Source organism: Amblyraja radiata, chromosome 2 (assembly GCF_010909765.2).
Source record: "Amblyraja radiata isolate CabotCenter1 chromosome 2, sAmbRad1.1.pri, whole genome shotgun sequence".
In the NCBI taxonomy this organism is placed as follows: Eukaryota; Metazoa; Chordata; class Chondrichthyes; order Rajiformes; family Rajidae; genus Amblyraja; species Amblyraja radiata.
The window spans coordinates 146,088,799-146,111,402 of NC_045957.1; the positions used below are offsets into that span (position 1 = coordinate 146,088,799).

The following is a 22,604-nucleotide window of genomic DNA, read 5'->3' on the forward strand; positions in this document are numbered from 1 at the left end:
GACTCATCAGGAAGTCTGCTGTTGGACTGAGTTTTTTGGCTATCTGCTCTAAAATCTCCTGAAATGGCTAGGTCTCAAATGGTCATTTGATAATGTTTTTGTAAAGTATGGCTGTTTGCCACGTCAATATCAAAGTTGTCTACTTTAGTTGTAGATTTGTAATTTTTCGTAGAACCTAACATTATCTGAAAAGGTTTCAAATGATGTGTTTCTGTTTCCTAACTGAGTGAAGTCCACATAAAGTCACAGCACAAATGAATAATTTCCAGTTCTATCCCCGGTTAATCCCAATCTTCGGAATAGTTATCCTTAATTAGCCATGAGAAGTACGCTGGAGACAGAAAAGATTGCAGTTGCTTGAGCAAAAAATAACTATTTTATTTTATATTTTTGAGGGGAAAAAAACCCAAGTAAATAAATAAATAATTACAAATAAAAATCTTGAGCAAAAAATATATTTTTAAAATTTAATTTTTAAATTTAAATTAAAAATGTATTATTTTATTTTGTTTTTTAACCCCGCAGCATCTGTGGAGAGAAACGTACAGGCGATGTTTGAGTTGGGACCATGCTTCAGACTGGTGGAGTAGAGGGGGGGAAACCTGGTAAAGAGAGATGAGGGGTAGAGGTGGCTAAAATTGGTAGGTGACAGGTGAATTCAGATGAGGAGGTGGTGATAGGAAGGAACTGCAGATGCCGGTTTAGACTGAAGATAGGAACAAAATGCTGGACTAACAGCGGGACAGGCAGCATCTCAGGAGAGAAGGAATGGATGAAGTTTTGGGTCGAGACTCTTCTTCAGGAGGGGTTATAGGCAGATGGGTGGTGATATTAACAAAGGATGGAGGTGAGATGGAGACAGAAGTGTGCAGAGAAGCTGATTGGCGTGACCATCTAACCTGCAATGATAGCCCGTACTTGAAGTATTTTTAACATCAATTCTTTGTGTTTCAGGGCCCAATGGGAAGAGAAGGTGACATCGGTGCCAAAGGGAATGAAGGATTCAATGGGCGAAAGGTTGTGAACAATATCTTATTATGTGTTTCATCTCTTAATAGTTGCTCAATAAAATAGAACTTGCTAAAATGGAAAATGAAAATCTGAGGACAGGCAATTGCCCACTTTTGCTTTGTTCGCATCACTGTTCTCTGATCGAGATGGTGGTAGATTCACAAATGAGTACATTTTCAGTGCAAGTCCACAGAGGGCAAGAAGTGAAATTCATATCCAATACCATTATTTGATGAAGAGCAAGCTTTTCTATTGACATTCCTTTCTCAAGGGATGATATCAGCTACATCTTGTTCCTATTTCTGGAATTGTACATAATATGTGCAGACATTATTAGGTAAAATAATATATAGGCATTTTAAAATCTTGCAGAGATTGTATATTTTGGCCAGTCGTGGATCTTCCCAAGATCCTTGACACCCACTTACTACTTTATCTCCCCTTATCCCAGGATAATATTATTATTATCACTAGACTAAGTGGGACCCGTTAGGTCCCATGTTCACACGGGAGGCTGGTCCCCCGATGCAATATTACACCTCTCCACCAATTCCAATATTGGTGGCCAGTGGGAGGGGGGGTGTGGGGGGGAGCTTTCTGGAGAGCTGGTATGGGTGTTGTTGGCTGCAGGGACTACTGGTCTCTAGAGGGCTAGTATGGAACTTGTGGGCCAAATGGAATCTTGGGGAGGCAGCTCAGACCCTCAAGCCTGATGTGCTGGCAACTCACTCACGGCTGGTGGGCTGGTAGTTGACTCACGGCTATTCCTTGTAATTCCATTTCAACCAGAGTGCAAGCCCACCAAATTCAAGTGCAGTTTCCAACCACTTCAAACAGGGTGCAAGGCCACCAAATTCAAGTGCAGTTTCATACCATTCAAGGAGTGTGCAAGGCCACCAAATTCAAATGCAGTTTCATACCATTCAAGGAGGGTGCAAGGCCACCAAATTCAAATGCAGTTTCATACCATTTCATGCAGGGTGCAACAACACCATATTCAAATGCAGTTTCATACCATTTCAAGCAAGGTAAAACCACCATAAAACCACACAAAACACCACACACAGTTCAGTAGACATTCAGTGTGTTCAGTTGATTCACAGCTCAGACAGAGTTGTGACCTCTCCCTCCCCCATCATAGAGAGACTGAGCCACACCTACACTTCCGGGTTTGATAATCCCTCCGCCTTCCACCAGAAAAGGTGTGGATTTCATGGTGTGACTGACAGGAGAGAGATTCTCAACATTTTTTAAACACTAACAACCAATAGCAGTGCATTTTTACTTCAACCCAAACAACAATTAGCAGTGCATTATTAATTTAACCCAAACAACCATTTGCAGTGCATTTTTACTTCAACCCAAACAACCATTTGCAGTGCATTTTTACTTCAACCCAAACAACCATTAGCAGTGCATTTTTACTTAATTAGCAGTGCATTTTTACTTCATTAGCAGTGCATTTTTACTTCATTAGCAGTGCATTTTACTTCATTAGCAGTGCATTTTAACTACATTAGCAGTGCATTTTTACTTCATTAGCAATGCATTTTTACTTCAATAGCAGTGCATTTTTACTTCATTAGCAGTGCATTTTTACTTCATTAGCAGTGCATTTTTACTTCAACCCAAACAAGCATTAGCAGTGAATTTTTACTTAATTGGCAGTGCATTTTTACTTCATTAGCAGTGCATTTTTACTTCATTAGCAGTGCATTTTTACTTCATTAGCAGTGCATTTTTACTTCATTAGCAGTGCATTTTTACTTCAACCCAAAGAAGCATTAGCAGTGAATTTTTACTTAATTGGCAGTGCATTTTTATTTCATTAGCAGTGCATTTTTACTTCATTAGCAGTGCATTTTTACTTCATTAGCAGTACATTTTTACTTCATTAGCAGTGCATGTTTACTTCAGTGGCAGTGCATTTTTACTCCATTGGCAGTGCATTTTTCATTGGCAGTGCATTTTTAGTTCATTGGTAGTGCATTTTTACTCCATTGGCAGTGCATTTTTACTTCATTAGCAGTGCATATTTACTTCAATCTAAACAACCATTAGCAGTGCATTTTTACTTCATTAGCAGTGTATTTTAATTCATTAGCAGTGTATTTTAATTCATTAGCAGTGCATTTTTACTTCATTAGCAGTGCATTTTTACTTCATTAGCAGTGTATTTTAATTCATTAGCAGTTCATTTTTACTTCATTAGCAGTGCATTTTTACTTCAACCCAAATATCCATTAGCAGTGCATTTTTACTTCATTAGCAGTGAATTTTTACTTCATTAGCAGTGCATTTTTACTTCATTAGCAGTGCATTTTTACTTCAAACCAACCATATTTTCATTTTCAAACCACATTAAGGGCACTCACAGTTGAGTAGACATGTGTTCAGTGTTATTTAGAGCTCAGAGAGACGTGACCCTCTGGCTTCCTCCATCTTGCAGAGACTGAGTGAGGCACACCTCTTCGGGGTTTTAGAGTTCCTACCCATTCCCACCAGCAGGGGCAGCAGAGAGAATGGCAATTAAAAAAAGAACATTAATATCTCTCTGATTTTTCATCGCTGGGAAAAATCCCCCAGTCCCGGAAGGCGGAGGGGGACTCCGAGCGAGGTGGCCAAAAATGACCATAGGTGACGGCGTTTTACCTGGAAAACACGCTACAGCGAGCCAAAAGCGGTCAAGATCAGACTTTTAGTAATATATAGGTATCATTTCAAGCTAAATTCATGGAGTTTGAAATGATCTATCCCATGAATCAAAGAGGGCTGCAAAGGATAATAAGGTGCAGTTATGGAAGAGGGCAAACACAGTTCAGTTCATGATGGCTTTTGTTTGTCATCTTCAACAACTGAGTTGTAAAATTGACTGAAGAGAATTTGAACACTAACAATTGCTAGTTCTTGCCCTCAAACAGAAAAGGCTTCATTAATTTAGTGACCATGAATTTTATAGCTAAGTGGTACAAACTAGATCGTAATAATGTGTAGAATGAAATCATGATAAATATAATCATATATAGAAATTGTGTTTAGGGTGAAGCTGGATCCCTGGGTCCTAAAGGAGAATCTGGAAGAGCTGGACCTCGTGGGCTGCAGGTTAGTTTGGTATTACTTTGCTAATGTTACATTGGGTGGTTCTGAGATATTGTTTTGTTTTCAATAAAAAGGAGAATTGATGCATGGAAAAAGGATAAAGTTACAGCCAGAGGATGGTCTGCACATCTTAGGTCTGATAGTGTTCCAAAGAAGTTAACTAGCCTCTCGCTGACATGAGAGTAGAAAAGTGCTTCCCTGCAGCCCTAATTTGTGGCACTTAGAGTCAGAGTGTCACAGAGTCATACAGCGTGGAAACAGGTCCTTCGGCCCAACTTGCCCACACCGATCAACATGTCTCATCTACATGAGTCCCACCTGCCTGCATTTGGCCCATAGCCCTCTAAACCTGTCCTATCCATGTCTAAATGTTCTTAAACATTGCAATAGAACCTTCCTCAGCTACCTCCACTCTTTGCGTGAAGATGTTACCTCTCAGGTTCTGATTAAATCTTTCCGCTCTCACCTTAAACGTATGTCCTCTAGTTTTTGATTCCCCTACTCTGGGCAAGAGTCTCTGTGCGTCTATCTTATCAATCCATCTCATGATTTTGTACACCTCTATAAGATCACCCCTCATTCTCCTGCGGTCCAAGAAGTAAAGTCCTAGCCTGCTCAACATCTTCCTTTTTTTAAAATAATGTTTATTGTTAAATTCTTTAATGTTGTGTCTTATCATTATTCGTGTGCTGCATTGGCAAGTCAAATTTCACTACACCATTTGGTGTATGTGATAATAAATGTCCTTTGTATCCTTGTATCCTTGTATCCTTGAGCTTAGGGCCTCAAGTCCTGGCAACAGAAGGCTTAGGAAGTTGGGCATGTCCCCTGCAACTCTCACCAACTTCTACAGAGGCACCCATTTGCAAACTTGCTAACCATGCCATGTACGTTCTCATCCAAATCATTGATTCTTGATGACAAACAGCAATAGGCCCTCCACTGAATCCTGAGCCACACCACTAGTCACAAGCTGAAAATGTATTTTCGGTAAAACGTAGATACAAAAGAACTGCAGACTCTGATTTACCAAAAAAAGACAGAGTGCTGTAGTCTGTGTAACCGATGGTAAGTAGTGCTAGACTGCAAAGACTTAGTACGCAGATCAGTCTTATGATAATTTTCCATCCCGTAGTCTGAATGCTGAGAGTTGCTGTTGCTTCCTGTACTGTGTTAGTTTTCTGCAATGCACATGACCAAAAATATATTTTTCATTTTGTTCAGATTCTGATGAAACAGTGTACTCAGGAGTTTAGAGATGACTCACTTGTATTCTCTTTGGTAATACACAGGGCATGGATGGATCTGATGAAATTGGAACCCCTGGACCTAAAGGGCGAGAGGTGAGGAGATGCAGAGTAACCCAACTGTTTGTTTTTGCCTTCTGTGCACAGTGCATAGACTGAAGCAAAACTCAGTGATATGTGCACAGTGCATAGACTGAAGCAAAACTCAGTGATATGTGCACAGTGCATACCCATCTATCTTCCCAAAATGTTATTCTTGCACCATATGTTTGGTCTTCACTCTTGGTGTTGTGTATGCCCGTTCCTATAAAGAACTTTGGGTTATTTAAGTACACTATATGGGTTGTATGAATGCAAGTTGTTGCTAATAATCTATCCAATTCATTTTAGTGAGCAGCGAATCATTCATTTGCCCTATATTATTCACTCTGACTATCCCTCAATTTTGTTTAAGGGCCGTAATACTTTGTGCAAGTATATTCTGAAGAAGAGTCAGTCTGCCTGAAGATGGGTGTCAACCCAAAACATCACCTATTCCTTCTCTCCATAGATGCTGCCTCACCTGCCGAATTTCTCCAGCATTTTTGTCTACCTTAGTATATTTTAGATGTCAGTCAAAATAAACCATTGATCTGCAATGTGTTTGAAGATCAGATGTGGACCTGTTGTAATGGTGGTTGAATTGCAGTGGGTCAAGGTTGCTTGGTCAACTCGATTTAATATGTTCCATAACCAGCCTCTCAAACCACTTCATGATGGTGGATGTGTATGAAAGAACTGCAGACGCTGGTTTAAATCGAAGGTAGACACAAAATGCTGGAGTAACTCAATGGGTGAGGCAGCATCTCTGGAGAAAAGGAATGGGCGACATTTCGGGTCGACACCCTTCTTCAGACTGATGTCAGGGGAGGGGGCGGGACAAAGACAGAGACAGTAAGATTAGTGGGAGATCTGGGAAGCGGAAGGGGATGACTATGACCCTTGCTTTCTCTCTCCATCCCCTTCCTCTTCCCCTTCCCAGTTCTCCTAGTGGTCTTACTGTCTCCGCCTATCTTCTGTCTTTGTACCGTCCCCTCCTCATGATGGTGGATGTCAAGGCCACAAACAGTTGAACAGTGCAACCTAATTTCATCTCTTTTCTTATCGTTTAAGGGACCACGAGGATACCCTGGTTTTCCTGGTCAGCTGGTACGAATTGAAAACATTTATGTTTGTAAAAGGATATACAATTTTTTTTTTAATAGGATGTGAGCCAGTTATTCATGTATGTTGCATTCTGAATTTTCAGGGACCAAATGGTATCACTGGAACCTCTGGTGTTGGGGGACGTAATGGTTCAAGAGGGCGCAGGGTATGTTATTTAATCTGTTCAAATCATGTTTTAACCCTTGTAATTTTCTCTCTCAAATGGACACATTTAAGAGAGCTGGCCAATCAGGCAAAATAAATATTTTTGGAAACTCCTTGAAATGTTAGACAGTGCATGAAATTACCATTATCAATAGCAATTCCTAACATCGCAATCTCTCTTTAAGCAAACTTTGTCCACATGACCATCTGATTCTCCGTTAACTGTTGTCCACCAATGTACAACATGATATACCTTCCATCCATACTTTTCAAATCCAACAAACCATGCTCATGTAGAGATAGCTGAGCCGTTGACGTATCTTGTAAAACATCATCCTCGTTGGTGTACATTGAGGCAAAATATGTATAATTTACCATTGACATTCCAGCTGCTTTGCATCAATGTGTTGTGCTTTATGAGAAAAGCAAAATTAATATTTGAATTGATACAGATTTGAAATAGGTAAATATTACAATTCATTCTGACTGACACCAGCCACTGCCAATATGATTACTTGGAGTAGGCAGTCCTATGAGTTTAAATGCTATGAAAGTCATCCAAACACCAAATTAATATGTGAAATGTTGAGTATTGTTCTGAGAAGAACAACAATTCAATGTAAGGTACACAAAAATGCGGGAGAAACTCAGCGGGTGCAGCAGCATCTATGGAGCGAAGGAAATAGGTAACGTTTCGGGCCGAAACCCTTCTTCAGACTGATAGGGGGTGGCGGGGAGAAGGAAGGAAAAAGGAGGAGGAGGAGCCCGAGGGCTGGGAAATGGGAGGAGACAGCCCGAGGGCTGAGCAAGGGGAGGAGACAGCAAGGGCTAACAAAATTGGGAGAATTCAACGATTCAATGTATCTCATTTGGAATCTGGTCAAACCGGAGATAGTTTATTACAGGTAGGAGTCCTTTTTTTTGGTTTTAACTGAATAAAATGTTCTCTTTCTATTTGAGGGGGACTCGGGCCAACCTGGTGTGCTGGGAAGTCCAGGTGAAGTGGGATATCCAGGAACAAGGGTGAGGTGCACGCTTATTTGGGAGCAAACTGAAAGCTTTGTTGTTAAATTATATCCTGTGATTCCTTGTGCCAAGTTTCCACATATTTTACTTGGCTGCCTAATAATACTTGGAGTAAAAGAATGACAAAACTCTAAAGCCATATCAGATATCCACAAAATCCTGTTTCATAATGTAAAGACAAGATGTTCCAAGAAATTCATTTTGGCAGTACAGTACAGTATTATTTGTTATCCCTTATTTTAAGGGTAATGAAAGTGCTTTGAATTGTAGTGTGCAAACTCATGTAAATTAATAATAATAATAATAATAATATTAAACATTATTATACTCGAGGTCCAGACAAGGGGCAACATTACATAAAAATGCATTGCATATTAAAAAATATATCATAAAGTACATATAAAATCTTAGTATATCACTTATAAAAGCATCATAAATTATATTAAAAAAAACACAATACATGAGTTAAAAATCCAGATTAAAAGAATGATCAATGTCCTGCAACGACACAACGATACCAGTGTCTCCACAGCTGGGATTTGTAGCGTGTAGTGCTAACCCTTATGTTTGACAAGGCCACAATAATTACATCTTTAGAGTCATTTATCCTGCAAATGAATTTATACATGTGATTTCTTAGGATAGCTTCTAAAGTACTGACTCCTGCAGCCACAAACATATTACTGGCACTACACCATCTGGGTTTCCTTAGCAGTGTTCTCATGGCATCATTATATGCCACCTTTAGTCTCTGCATACTTGTCTTTAAATAGTTCGACCACAGGTGTGCAGTGTAGAGTGGTGTGCAGTATGCTCTAAATAGCGACATCTTCACCATATCTGCACACGCACCAAATTTACGCAGGAGAATATTCGCCTATAAATACAGCATGCGTCGTTGCCTATAAATATCCTCATCATCTGTCATTTGTTCTGTAATAAAATGCCCTAAATATTTTACCTTATTACTGACACTAAGATTATCGTCAGACAATTTAAAATCAGGAATTTTTTGCCATTTATCCTCTGTGGTTCTACAGATCATAACAGCACTCTTACTAGCATTTTGAATCGGTGGGCGGCGCGACTTTCGTCAGCAGCGGCCTCTGCAGTCCGTCTGCGTTTTTATTATTTTATGTCTATGTTTTTATGTAGTTTTTGTAATTTTTTGTTGGGGTATGTGTGTGGGGGGGTGGGGGTGGTGTGGGGCGGAGGGGGTAACTTTTAAATCTCTCCCTGCACGGGAGACCCGACCTTTTCTTTGTCGGGTCTCCGTTGTCGTTGGGGCTGCAACGAGGAGCGGCCTCCAACAGGAAGACCGGGGGCTGTGGTGCCGACTACTCACCTCACCGTCGCGGAGCTGGCTGAGTCCAGAGCGGGTGGAGCGGTGGTGGACGCTGCTGCGGCCCGACCTCCGGAGTTTCGGAGGCTGCAACTGCGGGTTTGGCGGACAGTGACACCGGGAGCCCGCGGGTCCCTGGAGGGAGACCGCTTTTCGGGGCTTCCGCAACGGCGACTTCTCCCGCCCGAGTTGCGGGGTTGAAGAGCTCCTGGAGCGGGGCCTTACATCATCGCCCCACGCGGCTTGGAATGGCCGCGGGATTGCGAGCGCACGCCGGGGGCTCTAACACCAAGACCCGGTGTGCGACCTTGCATCACCCGGCGTGGCTTTAATGGCCACGGGACAATCGCCATCGCCCGCCGGGGGCTTTGACTTTGACTCTGACATCGGGGGGGGGGGGGGGGGGGCGGTGGAGAGATAAGTTTTTTTGGCCTTCCATCACAGCAATGTGATGGATGTTTATGTAAATTATGTTGTGTCTTGGGTCTATTTGTTTGTAATGTATGGCTGCAGAAACGACATTTCGTTTGGACCTCAAGGGGTCCAAATGACAATAAATTGAATTGTATTGTACCAGTAGGTCAGAATTCTCACAATGTATTTAGGTACCCCTCTTTGACTCATTTTACCAAACAGCTTTCTGTGATTAACACAGTCAAAGGCTTTGGAAGCATCAATAAAGCACATAAGGATTGAAGAGTTTTTGCCTCTATATTTGTTTACAAACTCCTTTAGGGCATATATGCATAAGTCAGTGCCATGTTTAGCTTTAAAGCCAAACTGGTTATCTGTGGAGTTAACAAACTCATTTATTCTATCCAGCAAAACTCTTTCTAAGACTTTTGACAATATGCTGGCTAAAGCTATGGGCCTGTCATTATTTAGGCTGCCTACTTTACCAGCTTTGTCCTTAATGACCAGCACTAACAGGACAGACAACATTGAGTCTGGTAACAAGCCATGAATCATAAAGCCAGTAAAACAAATAGCAAGGAGAGGAGCGATCCTCATACTCGCATACTTAAGATGTTCAGCAGAAATATGATCCAAGCCACTTGCTTTGTTGTTGGACAGCTTGTTCATGGCATGATACACCTCATGTGACATAATCACCATCGAGTCATTACTCTCAATATTGTCCACCCTATACGTCACCTTGGACACAGTTAAATAAAGTACTATAATGTTGTCGTCATAACTCATTAGCTGTTCCGGAGTTCCATCTACATTGCGTGGTAGAGATTTTTTTGCAACTGTTAAGAGCTCTCACTTCCTTCCAAAAATCTGTAGCATTGTTACTTAGCAGCTTCCTAGCCATGGAATCAGCCCTCATAGCTTGCTCATTTTTACAGATGAAGCGAACAGCATACTTATACCTTGCATTAGTGAGCTTCTTGTGCTCAAACACAGGCCCCTGTCTGGGTCTACCTGCCATAGCCCATGATTTGGTGGCTTCAATGGAACCACATTTCTGAAGTGGTCCGATGTATATTTGTTACTATTTTTACATAATTTAGGGTTACAAAATAAAGATTTTTCTTTCTACTTTCAAAACTTGAAGACTGTGGGAGAGCAGCCATCTTGCTGAAAGCAAGAATCAACTTTAAAGGCTTTGAAATATCGGCAGGAAAAGGTGAAGAGTGTTTTTTCAGTGTTGCTGATTTGTGGGGATTGGACATTAGATTGAGGCAGGTGTTGATTGGCTCGGCTAGAGTGAGAGTAGCAAATGAAAAGAAGGTTAATGGCCACCCTCTTACGCAATCTTTTCGGAGACTGCCGGCACCCGTCATAGGTCGCCGAAAATTTTCAACATGTTGAAAATTCAGCGGCGACCAGAAAGACGCTACGACTCTTTGGGTGACTAGGAGACCTTTCACGACCATACAGGCGACCCCCGGCAACCTCTCACGACCATACAGGCGACCCCTGGAGCCATGTCGTGGGTTGTCACCAGGGCCTTGTGATAATCTTAAATGGACTAGATTGAAGATGAAGCCGAGTAAGTCACTGAATATTTATTTGGCTAGAGAGAAGGAAATGGAGAAAAGGTTCTATGTAGATGAGGATGAAATCCCATCTATAATGGAGAAGCCTATTGAAAGCTCAGGCATGTGGTATAACAGGAAGTTGGATGACACTGAACAGGTACAGTAACTTAGAAGAGATGTTATTGATTGATTAGAAAGGATAGAGGTCAGGGCTTCGAAGGAAGTTGAAGTTGTGGTGTTTACAGTTTAGGTTATTCTCTAGGTTGATATGACCATTAGAAAGCAAAGAGTGGCAATAAAGGGGACTTTTTCTGGTTGGTGCCAGTGACTAGTAGTGTTCCGCAGGGGTCAGTGCTGGGGTCGCTACTCATCACGTCGTATATCAATGATTTGGATGAGGGAATTGTAGGCTTTGTGGTCCAGTTTGCAGATGATACGAAGATAGATGTAGGGGCAGGGAGTGTAGAGAAAGCAGGAACTCTGCAGAAGGACTTTGACAGGTTGGGAAAGTGGACAGAGAAGTGGTAGATGGAATGCAGTATAGCAAAGCGTGGTCATGCATTATGGTAGTAGGAATAAAGGCATAGACTCTTTTCTTAATGGGGAGATAATTCAGAAATCAGAGGGACGTGGGAGTGCTGGTGCAGAATTCCCCAAAAAGAGTTCATTTGCAAGTCGAATCGGTAGTAAGGAAGGCGAATGCAAAGCTAGCACTTATTTCAAGAGTAGACAAAAATGCTGGAGAAACTCAGCGGGTGAGACAGCATCTATGGAGCGAAGTAAATAGGCAATGTTTCGGGCCGAAACCCTTCTTCTGTTTGCCTATTTCCTTCGCTCCATAGATGCTGCCTCACCCGCTGAGTTTCTCCAGCATTTTTGTCTACCTTCGATTTTCCAGCATCTGCAGTTCCATCTTAAACATTTATTTCAAGCGGGCTAGACTACAAATACAGGGATGTAATGCTGAGGTTTTAAGGCACTGGTCAGACCACATTTGGAGTATTGTGAGCAGTTTTGGGCACAATATCTGAGGAAGGATATGCTGGTGTTGGAAGTGTCCAGAAGAGGTTTACGAGAATGATCCAGGGAATGATTGGATTAACATATGATGAGTGTTTGACAGCACTGGGCCTGTAGTCGCTGGAGTTTAGAAGGATGCAGAGGGACCTCGATGAAACCTACCAAATAGTGAAACACCTGGATAGAATGAATATGGAAAGGATGTTTCCACTGGTGGGAGGGGTGGGAGATTGCAACCTTCACGTGGTTTGACGAATGCAATCAACCTAGTGTGCACAATCAAATAAGATCAAACAGAACAAGTTGTCCTACAACTTTAGGCTGTGCACGCCATACGCAAGAAGAAGAAGAAGACTAGTGGGTGAATCTAGGACCAGAGGTCATAGCCTTAGAATAAAAGTATCGAAGACGCACCCCCAATTTAAGTTGCTAAATTTTGAAAAAAGGATGGCGGGACGGGATCAAGGGTTTGGTTTAGTCCAGGGGTCGGCAACATCGCCTGCTGCAGTTCCCAGATCCCTCACGTCCCCGGGATTAGCTGCAGTTCCCAGGTTGCCTGCGAGTCCCAGGTCTAGCTGCAGTTCCCAGGTTGTCTGCTCCGGGACTAGTGGAGAGAGAGAGAGAGAGAAAGAGAGAGAGAGAGAGAGAGAGAGAGAGAGAGAGAGAGAGCGCGGGAGAGCGAGCCCGGGACGGAGCAGCCAGCCAGCCGCCCAGTAGCTACCCGCCAACCACCATCTCCACCGGTAGCGACTGTGCCAAAGGACACCATGACTGGCTGGTGGGCAGAAGGTGCTGGCAGCCCAGCCAATTTGTGCAGCCCAGGCCGTGCTGACCCGGGCCAGACTACCCACACGCTGTGAAAGGAACTTTCCCCCCCAGAGGCGCTGTCCTTTTACAGCCACTTCCCACTTTACAGCCGCTTCCCATCAGCTGCCAGCAATGAGGGATAGACTTGGCTATCCCTCAATACAGCAACAACATTCTTGAGTACGATGTTGCTGTACTGAGGGAAAGCCAAGTCTATCTTTCTTGGCTAACAACCTAACCTTTGACCTCCAAGATGCAGGCACATTTGCGTGCCTTATTTTTGGGTAAATAATTGTGTCTTCATTGCAGGAAAATATGGTATGTACCTTGAGAAAGGTGACGAGGAGTAATTTATTTAGTCAGAAGGTGGTGAATCTGTGGACTTCGTTGCCAAAGAAGATTGTGGAGGCCAAATCAATGGATATTTTCAAGGCGGGAATTGACAGATTATTGATTAGTATGGATGTCAGAGGATATGGGTAGAAGGCAGGAGATTAGGGTTGAGAGGGCGATAGATCAGCCATAATTGAATGGCAGAGTCGACTTGATGGGCCAAAATGGCTTAATTTTGCTCCTTTCACATGAAAGGTGGACAAAGTCCAAACCCAGTATCTGTGCTTTATTAAGTTGGTTTAAACATGTGTTTGGATAACTTTATATACTGTAGTTATTCTTTCAATAATCTTATTTTACTGAACCCTTAAGCCAAGGGAAAATCTACTGGACCAAGAAATATGTTGTATTTAGAAATTATTTGTTAAAATCTTTGCTGGTTATGCCTGTTTTACAGTGTGGTACAATCAGCCACATCAGAATAGCAGACACTGTAGATGAGCAAAATTTTCTTAAATAAGAACAGTAAAACATTCGCTTGTCAGTTCTTCCCTACGATGGTTGGTTCAGAATTTAGCTCAATTTGCCTGACGTTACTGAAATATCCTTGCCTGGCAAAAATCTTATACATATCACATGAAACCTTCCTATAGGAAATGCAATGGGAGACCTGGAGCTCAATGCTCATAAGACAGTGGAATTGATTGTAGACCTTAGGAGAGCTCCCCCTCCCCTCATGCCACTCACCATCAACAACACCACAGTCACATCTGTGGAGTCTTTTTAAGTTCCTGAAAACCATCATCTCCAAGGACTTTGAATGGGGGGCCACCATCGACTCCACAGTCAAAAAGGCACAACAGAAGATGTACTTCCTGCGGCAGCTGAGGAAGCACAATCTGCCACAGGCAATGATGGTCCAATTCTATACGGTCATCATAGAGTCTGTCCTCACCTTCTCCATCATGGTCTGGTTTGGCTCAGCCACCAAGCACGACACCCGGAGGCTGCAGTGAATTGTCTGATCAGCTGAGAAGGTTATTGGCTGTAACCTTCCCTCCATTGATGAACTGTACACTGCAAGGCCGAGGAAGCGAGTGGGTAAGATCATCTCTGACCCCTCTCACCCTGGCCACAAACTCTTTGAATCACTTCCCTCTGGAAGGCGACTCCAGACTGTCAAAGCAGCCACAGCCAGACTTAAAAACAGCTTTTTTCCATGAGTAGTGGCTCGACTCAATAACCAAAAATCTGTAGCCTCCTTTTGCTCTGGTATTTTATTTAATCCACATGTTTAAACTACAATAGAAAGATTAAACGAGAACTTACCGTTTGAAGTTTGATCTTTATTTTATGAGAAGTTGAAGACTTCTACTTGAAGAGCCGCCAGCCCGCGTGTGCGTCAAACTTCAGAGCAACTGTATGAAACCACAGACCACTTGCATAAACTTAAACTATAGAAAGACTAATAACCCTCGACTTACCGAATGATCTTTATGAGATTCAGGGTTGGGAATGGAGGGCACATAGTCCCTCACTTCAACCTCATAAAATAAAGATCAAACTTCAAACGGTAAGTTCTCGTTTAATCTTTCTATTTTATATCGAAGTCATGTGAGTGACTACGTGAAGCCTTCGAAGCTCTATAACCATATAACATATAACAATTACAGCACAGAAACAGGCCATCTCGACCCTTCTAGTCCGTGCCGAACACGTATTCTCCCCTAGTCCCATATACCTGCGCTCAGACCATAACCCTCCATTCCTTTCCCATCCATATAACTATCCAATTTATTTTTAAATGATAAAAACGAACCAGCCTCCACCACCTTCACTGGAAGCTCATTCCACCCAGCCACCACTCTCTGAGTAAAGAAGTTCCCCCTCATGTTACCCCTAAACTTCTGTCCCTTAATTCTCAAGTCATGTCCCCTTATTTGAATCTTCCCTACTCTCAGTGGGAAAAGCTTATCCACGTCAACTCTGTCTATCCCTCTCATCATTTTAAAGACCTCTATCAAGTCCCCCCTTAACCTTCTGCGCTCCAAAGAATAAAGCCCTAACTTGTTCAACCTTTCTCTGTAACTTAGTTGCTGAAACCCAGGCAACATTCTAGTAAAACTCTATGGTTTCATGCAGTAAACAAATCTGTGTGTGAAACACTTAAACAGATAAACCATAAATGGTAGAAAAGACATGGGTTATTATCAACATGATGCTATCTTACATACATGTCCCTTGCCCTTAATCGGACCACAGTCCCAATTGGCTTTGAATTAGACAATAAATCATGCAACACTGTTCAGAATTCTATCTGCAGTCATCCAGATATATTCAACCAAATTTTATAACTTCTGAAAGTGCACTATGTAAGCCTCCTGCTGTTGCAAGAAGATTATCAAATGGGAATATCCATTCTATTGGCTGCTAATGAGCCAGCCCCCTTGGAAGAGTGAGACTTTAAATTATTTGAATTCACACCCGCTATTAGCTGTTTACACTCTATTCATGTTGAGATAGCCTGCACCAGAAATCTCAATGAAGAAACTATCCTTCATCTCATAGGTACTAGTAAGCTCAGTGTACCTGTATATACAATAACACCCCCAATCTCTTGGTTCTTGATTCTTGGTTTCTTGGTCCTCCAAAATATTCCAAATGGAATTTAAACTCTGATCTGGTGGGTATGCTGTCAACTCCAAATTGTACCCAACCGTGCCCGTTTTGCTTCATGAGATCATTCCCATAACAAGCTACCCTCATGTTAGTTATGACCCAGAGACCGAGCTGGAAATTGAGTAAATACTGTGTTCTTTGTGCTGAAATCAGTTGTTAAAAGCCTAATTAACTTAAAAGATACTGCTCCCATTAGGAATACAGTAGATGAATATCTGTATAATAATTTTTACTGATACACATTCAACACTACTATGAGTCTAGGCTTTAGAGTGTTCATATAAAAAACATCTTGTATAACGTTAGGCAACAGTGGGTGAATAACCAATCATTTATTGTCCCATTTATGGTATTTGAGAGGACAAAGCAGCACGAGCAGTGTCAATTGTGCTATAACATAATCGCTTCTCTAAGCCCAAACTGAAAGAACCACAAACCTCTGCTACTTCTGTTTAAAAGTGGCTCACATGTGTCTTCTTCACAAACTTTGACAAAACTCTGATTATTAGCAACCACTTTCTGTTATTTGCACTACCAGTTTATTTATTCATGTGTGTATATATTTATATCATGGTATATGGACACATTTATCTGTTTTAATAATAATGTCTTTATTTATATAGCACATTTTTAGTCAACTTGCATTGACCCCAAAGTGCTTCACACAATTACTTCCATACAGACAGGCAAAGGTGGGTGAAGTGTCTTGCCCAAGGACACACACAGGCAAAGGTGGGTGAAGTGTCTTGCCCAAGGACACAACGACAGTATGCACTCCAAGCATACTGTCTACTATTTTCTGTGTGCTTAAGCAAAGCAAGAATTTCATTGTCCTATACAGGGACACATGACAATAAACTCACTTGAACTTGAACTTGCCATACAACCGTGCAGAGCTAGCTACACGAGAAATAGGCTGAACTAGCCATCACTCATAACTTTGAGTAAGTCGGAGCTTCTTTCAGCCACGTTTTACAATGGACACCCTGAATGAGTAGGCCAAATTGGCACTATTAAAATTCATGTCGCCTCGTCATTAATATCGTAAGAGGCATCTACTGATAAAACCCCTGAGTCTTATCAGCAACAAAAGCATGTTGTCTATAAACTGAATGACACAATGCCCTTTTGATCTGAGTAGGGCAGAATTAGCTTTGGAATCTTTGTAAATAGCCTAGGCCCGAAGACAACCCCGAGGTAGAGCCTAAAATTTCCACCACCGGCTTGTTATCAAAAACATCAGATATATCTGTGCCTCTCGTGTATAGATATGGAAAAGTATGCATCTTCAAGATCGATTGAGGCCCTAAATCCTCTGAATCAGCTAAATTGCTGAAAGACTTAAATCCATCTTAAACTGGTTAACCAAACACATGATCAGACTAGACAAATCCTAACCTGATTTGGCATGCACCACTTTTTTTCAACCCTGAAATAATATTAGAACTATACCCCTCTTGTTCTTGGGCAGACGACTCATCCTTTGTGAGATGTCTCTGTTTCCACTTGGATAACCATAGTTTCCTTTATTGACCATAAGGACGGAAATGTTTGGCTTCTCTTGCCATGGAGGAATAACCAACCAGAAAATGAACCTTTTAATCGGTTGTGATTTGTAAACTGGAAACATTCCAGAGGTTATCTGTCCCCACCTGTTGGTCGAACCCCGACTTGAATATCGACAGCAGCCCTCATGTGACTAATGGAATAACATTCCCATACTCAAACCACCTCCAGCTCAATGTTGCTTTGCTATCCATGAGAAGATAGACGATGACTGAAGATGAGATCAAGACAGTTTCTGAGAGAGCACTTGCTATAACATCCACCAAGAAGATTCTTGGCCTCAGACAGAAGACTAACAGTCAGCTGATCCTAGACTTTGCTCTGTCCTTTTGCACATACATCATGATCCGCTGGGGACAGTACTGAGTATGAAGAAAGCACAGCAACCATGGTGAGCGTTGAACCTGCGGATAAAAATCCTCTGGCTTTGATAGAAGAGTAATCCTGATGCTCCAACCAGCCTCTGTGTATCCTCTTACTCTTGAAAAATGTTAGCATAAATTGGATAGGCCTCAGGCCTATAGTATCCTAGCCGAATTGAGTTTATACTGCGTATAACACAGAAGACCCTCTACTGACCTTGTACAAGGTGAATCCTTCCCTGAGAAGTTTCAAAACTTTCTGAGGTAAAGCCTTTCGACTTAGATTTTGCCTTAACTGATGGCATTATCCTACAATCTCCAGTGTCTGACTGAATCAGAACATACATCAGATCCTTATGCGACTAGAATTGAAGCGTAGCATCCGCTTGTGTGGGAATACGAGTTCCCTGTCAACTCCTCACAGTCAGAGTCACCCTCAGAGTGGAAAATATGCAAACCTGAACCAGGAGTTGCTGCCGCAGTCCTCTGCCTGGAACAACCTATCTCAGTCGCCAGAGAGCACAACACATTCTCTTAACCAAGGTGAGCCCGATGGCCCTGGGCCTAACAAAGGCCTCTGGCTAGGTCTGAATTGAGTAGGCCTGGTGTTCCAACCAGCCTCAGAGCAGTGCTTCCAGCCATTAATTTATAGAAACATAGACATAGAAAATAGGTGCAGGAGGAGGCCATTCAGCCCTTCGAGCCAGCACCGCCATTCATTGTGATCATGGCTGATCGTCCCCTATCAATAACCCGTGCCTGCTTTCTCCCCATATCCCTTGACTCCACTAGCCCCTAGAGCTCTATCTAACTCTCTCTTAAATCCATCCAGTGATTTGGCCTCCACTGCCCTCTGTGGCAGGGAATTCCATAAATTCACAACTCTCTGGGTGAAAAAGTTTTTTCTCACAGTCTAAAATGACCTCCCCTTTAATCTAAGACTGTGGCCCCTGGTTCTGGACTCACCCAACATTGGGAACATATTTCCTGCATCTAGCTTGTCCAGTCCTTTAATAATTTTATATGTTTCTATAAGTACCCCCTCATCCTTCTAAACTCCAGTGAATACAAGCCTAGTCGTTTCAATCTTTCCTCATACGACAGTCCCGCCATCCCAGGGATCAATCTCGTGAACCTACGCTGCACTGCCTCAATCACAAGGATGTCCTTCCTCAAATTAGGAGACCAAAACTGTACACAATACGCCAGATGTGTTCTCACCAGAGCCCTATACAACTACAGAAGAACCTCTTTACTCCTATACTGAAATCCTCTTGTTATGAAGGCCAACATTCCATTAGCTTTCTTCACTGCCTGCTGTACCTGCTTATACATGGAGGTGATATGCCAAGATACTGGAGCCCTACCCACATAGGATGGTTCTACCACCCCGCAGCCGCATAAAATTCTCCCTGCAAGTCTTAACCTTGCTAACATCAGTCCGCTCCAAAGAGATACATTGCAGGCTGCATGTTACTGGCACTGCATAAACGAGCAACTTTTTTGGGAATTACCTCAGGCCTTGTAGCATTTTGTGAAGGCAATTTAGCTCCAACTGTGTATTACATAGAAGTGCTAAGCCACCTTCTGCACTATCAAGAGCTGAACCCATCTACTGCCCTTGGGTTAATAGTCTTTGAATACGCTGACATTTTAATTCTTGCCCACCTATCACCACTGAGATATCCCAAATGGTGAGATTGACTTTTGGAACATCCAAAGTCCGACAGTTCATGTGGACTGGTATATTTCCCAGCCGTATCCAACACATACCTCCTTAGCTGATGAGGAGTTAAATCACTGATGCTAGATCTCCTCCTGTGGATCTCCAAACCCCAGAAGGGATGGCAAATTATGTGACAAGAGCCGGAACTCCTTCATATGATTAAACTGCAGCAAATTCCCCATAAGTTCAAGGGATTCGAATTCCTTGACGACATCCCCATAGTCAGAGTTACATATGTAATAATCTCCAGTACTCACCTCTACTAAGTGTCTCCTGAGCCAGGAGCACAATTCTATTATATACGCACTGGGCAGATCATGCCTGCTAATTACTCTGAGTCCGGGCTTGCTCCCTTCTGGAGCCTCAACGGAGTCTAGAGGGGAGGAATATAACACAACCCTGAGCCAGGTGTTGCTTCCTACAGGCATCTGGCTGGCTCCCTTTTTGAGCCTCAACCAGTCGCCTGCTCCCTTGGAGCCCCAAAACTGCTCCCACTCGGAGCCTCAATGACGGTGGCCACCGGCCGTGCCATCAGACTATTGAATCCCGCCGCCTGCTCCCTCTGGGAGCCTTAATGGCGATAGCTGCATTGGCCGAGCCGTCAGCCTATTAAATGAGGCTGCCTGCTCTTTTATCAGAGCCTCCACGGCGGTAGCTGTCCAGGATGCGCCGTCAGCCGCTGAATTTCAGCCGCCAGCTCCTTACGGAGCCTCCACGGGGGCAGCTGCACCGGCCGAGCCTTCAGCCGCTAAATTATTAGCCGCCAGCTTCTTACGGAGCCTCCATGGCGGCAGCTGCACAGGCTGTACCAGCTTCTCTGGGCCCGTTGCCCCTATTTTTGGAGCAGTGGCCCGTTCCTGAAACAAAAACTCCTTACCTGCCGGAGCAGTTTCAAACTGCCCCGATTCTCGAGAGATGCGTCGATGTATTGACACGCATGCGGGCTGGCGGGATCTTCATGTAGTCACTCACGTGACTTTGATATAAAATGTTTTATTATTAATGTTTAATGTTTTATGTGTCATTCCTGTCACTGTATGTCATGTTGTCACTTGCGGGCAGAGCACCAAGGCAAATTCCTTGTATGTGAATACTTGGCCAATAAACTAATTTATTCAAATTACTGGATAGTTGTAGAAACATATCTTATTCCAGAACCAGGGGTCACAGTTTAAGAATAAGGGGTAGGCCATTTAGGACTGAGATGAATAAAACCCATTTTCAACCAGAGAGTTGTGAATCTGTGGAATTCTCTGCCACCGAAGGCAATGGAGGCCAATTCACTGGATGTTTTCAAAAGAGTTGGATATAGCACTTAGGGTTAATGGAATCAGGAGATATGGGGAAAAAGCAGGAATGGGGTACTGATTTTGGATGATCAAAGGTGGTCATATTGAATGGCGGTGCTGGCTCGAAGGGCCGAAATAGCCTACCTCTGCACCTATCTTCTATATTGACTCATGTATTTGAAGGCAGTCTGACCTACATGTGACTCCAGATCTATTGCAATATAGCTGATGTCTAATTTCTCTGAGTTCAGGGATAAATCTTAGAGATAAATTACTCAAACAATAATATTATTAAGTAGGCCAGAGCCGTATTCTGCTCTCTTGAGGAACAAATTTCCCATTGGATTTTAAAATAATAATCCTTCATCTCCACAATGTTAACACCTTCGTACATTACATGAAACCTCTAAAGGTTGTTTTTGTTTTCTTGCTGTTTCAGGGCCTCAAAGGGCCAAAGGGGCCGGCATCCTTGCAAGTAAGTCACTTTTGTACACACTGTGGACTGCAAGTTCTTCCCAAAATTTGATGCTGTCCTTCTGATCTTGAACTTTCCATTTTTCTATTGCAGCCATGTGAACTCCTGTCATACATTCGTAATCATTGCCGTAAGTAGCCTAGTTCTTCACTACATCACAATGTTTTTAAAGCAGCTGTTTATTTTAATTAATTCTCATGCGAAGACTTTAAAAAGGTAAGATTTGATATTTACTGGGGATAACTTCATTATGTTTGTAAAGTTTTAAAGACATTGTGGGAAACAACTCATCATCCTCTCAGGTCACCACTCTCCCACATTTACGTCTTGTTTCAGTGGATTTTGAACGCGGAACCAAATGCAATCTGAAACAACAGAAGAAAGATCCTCTAGACCAATGATTCCCAACCTGGGGCCACATGGCAAATTTCAGTGGGGGCCACAGAAATGTTTTGGGATTTAGGGGGCCACAGGTTCAATGAAGGGGGCCACAGAGCTACCACAGAGCTGTTGCCCCCTAAATTTCAGTTCTAATAAATTTAAATCTATGTCGTTGAAATATTTTTGATGTTTGTGGAATAGAATAAAGGAGAATATATGTGCAATTAATAGACACTGATATTTTTATGGAAGGTATTATAATATTGAAGTACATTTTTTCCGCTAATAATGTCAGGGGGGGGGGGGGGGGGCACAGAAAAATTAAAAGATCCCAAGGGGGCCATGAGCTAAAAAAGTTTGGGAACCACTGCTCTAGACCGTTTCATAACATCAGGCACACAGAAGATATATTAGCTTGTAGGTTCATTCACTCTGACCCACCAATCTAATGCACATTTTTTTCTTGTGAGATGTACTGCATAGTGTGTTATGGACCAGTAACTAAAACAATCCTCTGACGAAAGCTAAGAATTTGAGAGATCTTTGTTGCTAATGTTCACCACTCTTGGGATGCATCATCTCTAAACGGTGAGGTTTAATTTCAAAGGAAGTAATTGTGGACTTTTCCTCTTTTTCTCCTTCCAGCTTGCTGTTCATCAAGTAAGTGCTCTTGCTTTATTTTCAATTGGTGCATCTTAAGGCGTTTTATGGTTGATAAATCTTCAGGGTCTGATCAAGCATTTCCTAAGAAATTGTGAGAAGCAGGGGAACAAATTGCAGGGAGATTGGCAGAGTTATTTGTGTCATCTTTAACAACTGGAAATGTACCAGAAGACTGGAGTATTGCTGTTGTTATTTCCCCACATTTTCCCCTGGATAGGGGAGTCCAAAACTTATTGACAT

At 42.4% G+C, this 22,604-nt stretch overlaps 1 protein-coding gene and 2 long non-coding RNA genes across 3 annotated transcripts in view; all 3 read left to right on the top strand.

The window, feature by feature from the left end:
- LOC116970189 overlaps positions 1–4,114 on the top strand; it is a 28,418-nt gene extending 24,304 nt beyond the window's left edge. The window contains exons 4-5 of the long non-coding RNA XR_004411051.1: positions 955–1,017; positions 4,051–4,114. This is a non-coding gene — a long non-coding RNA (uncharacterized LOC116970189). The remainder of the gene's footprint in view (positions 1–954; positions 1,018–4,050) is intronic.
- The window catches only part of LOC116985519 (collagen alpha-6(VI) chain-like), a 211,272-nt gene that overhangs the window by 167,219 nt on the left and 21,449 nt on the right, over positions 1–22,604 (top strand). The window contains exons 26-33 of the mRNA XM_033040294.1: positions 955–1,017; positions 4,051–4,113; positions 5,403–5,453; positions 6,510–6,545; positions 6,646–6,708; positions 21,285–21,320; positions 21,414–21,450; positions 22,347–22,361. Of these exons, the coding sequence (XP_032896185.1) occupies positions 955–1,017; positions 4,051–4,113; positions 5,403–5,453; positions 6,510–6,545; positions 6,646–6,708; positions 21,285–21,320; positions 21,414–21,450; positions 22,347–22,361 (364 nt within the window). The remainder of the gene's footprint in view (positions 1–954; positions 1,018–4,050; positions 4,114–5,402; positions 5,454–6,509; positions 6,546–6,645; positions 6,709–21,284; positions 21,321–21,413; positions 21,451–22,346; positions 22,362–22,604) is intronic.
- On the top strand, positions 7,673–21,453 carry LOC116970196. Its single transcript, XR_004411055.1, has 3 exons — positions 7,673–7,730; positions 21,285–21,320; positions 21,414–21,453. It is a non-coding gene; the product is annotated as an uncharacterized LOC116970196 (long non-coding RNA).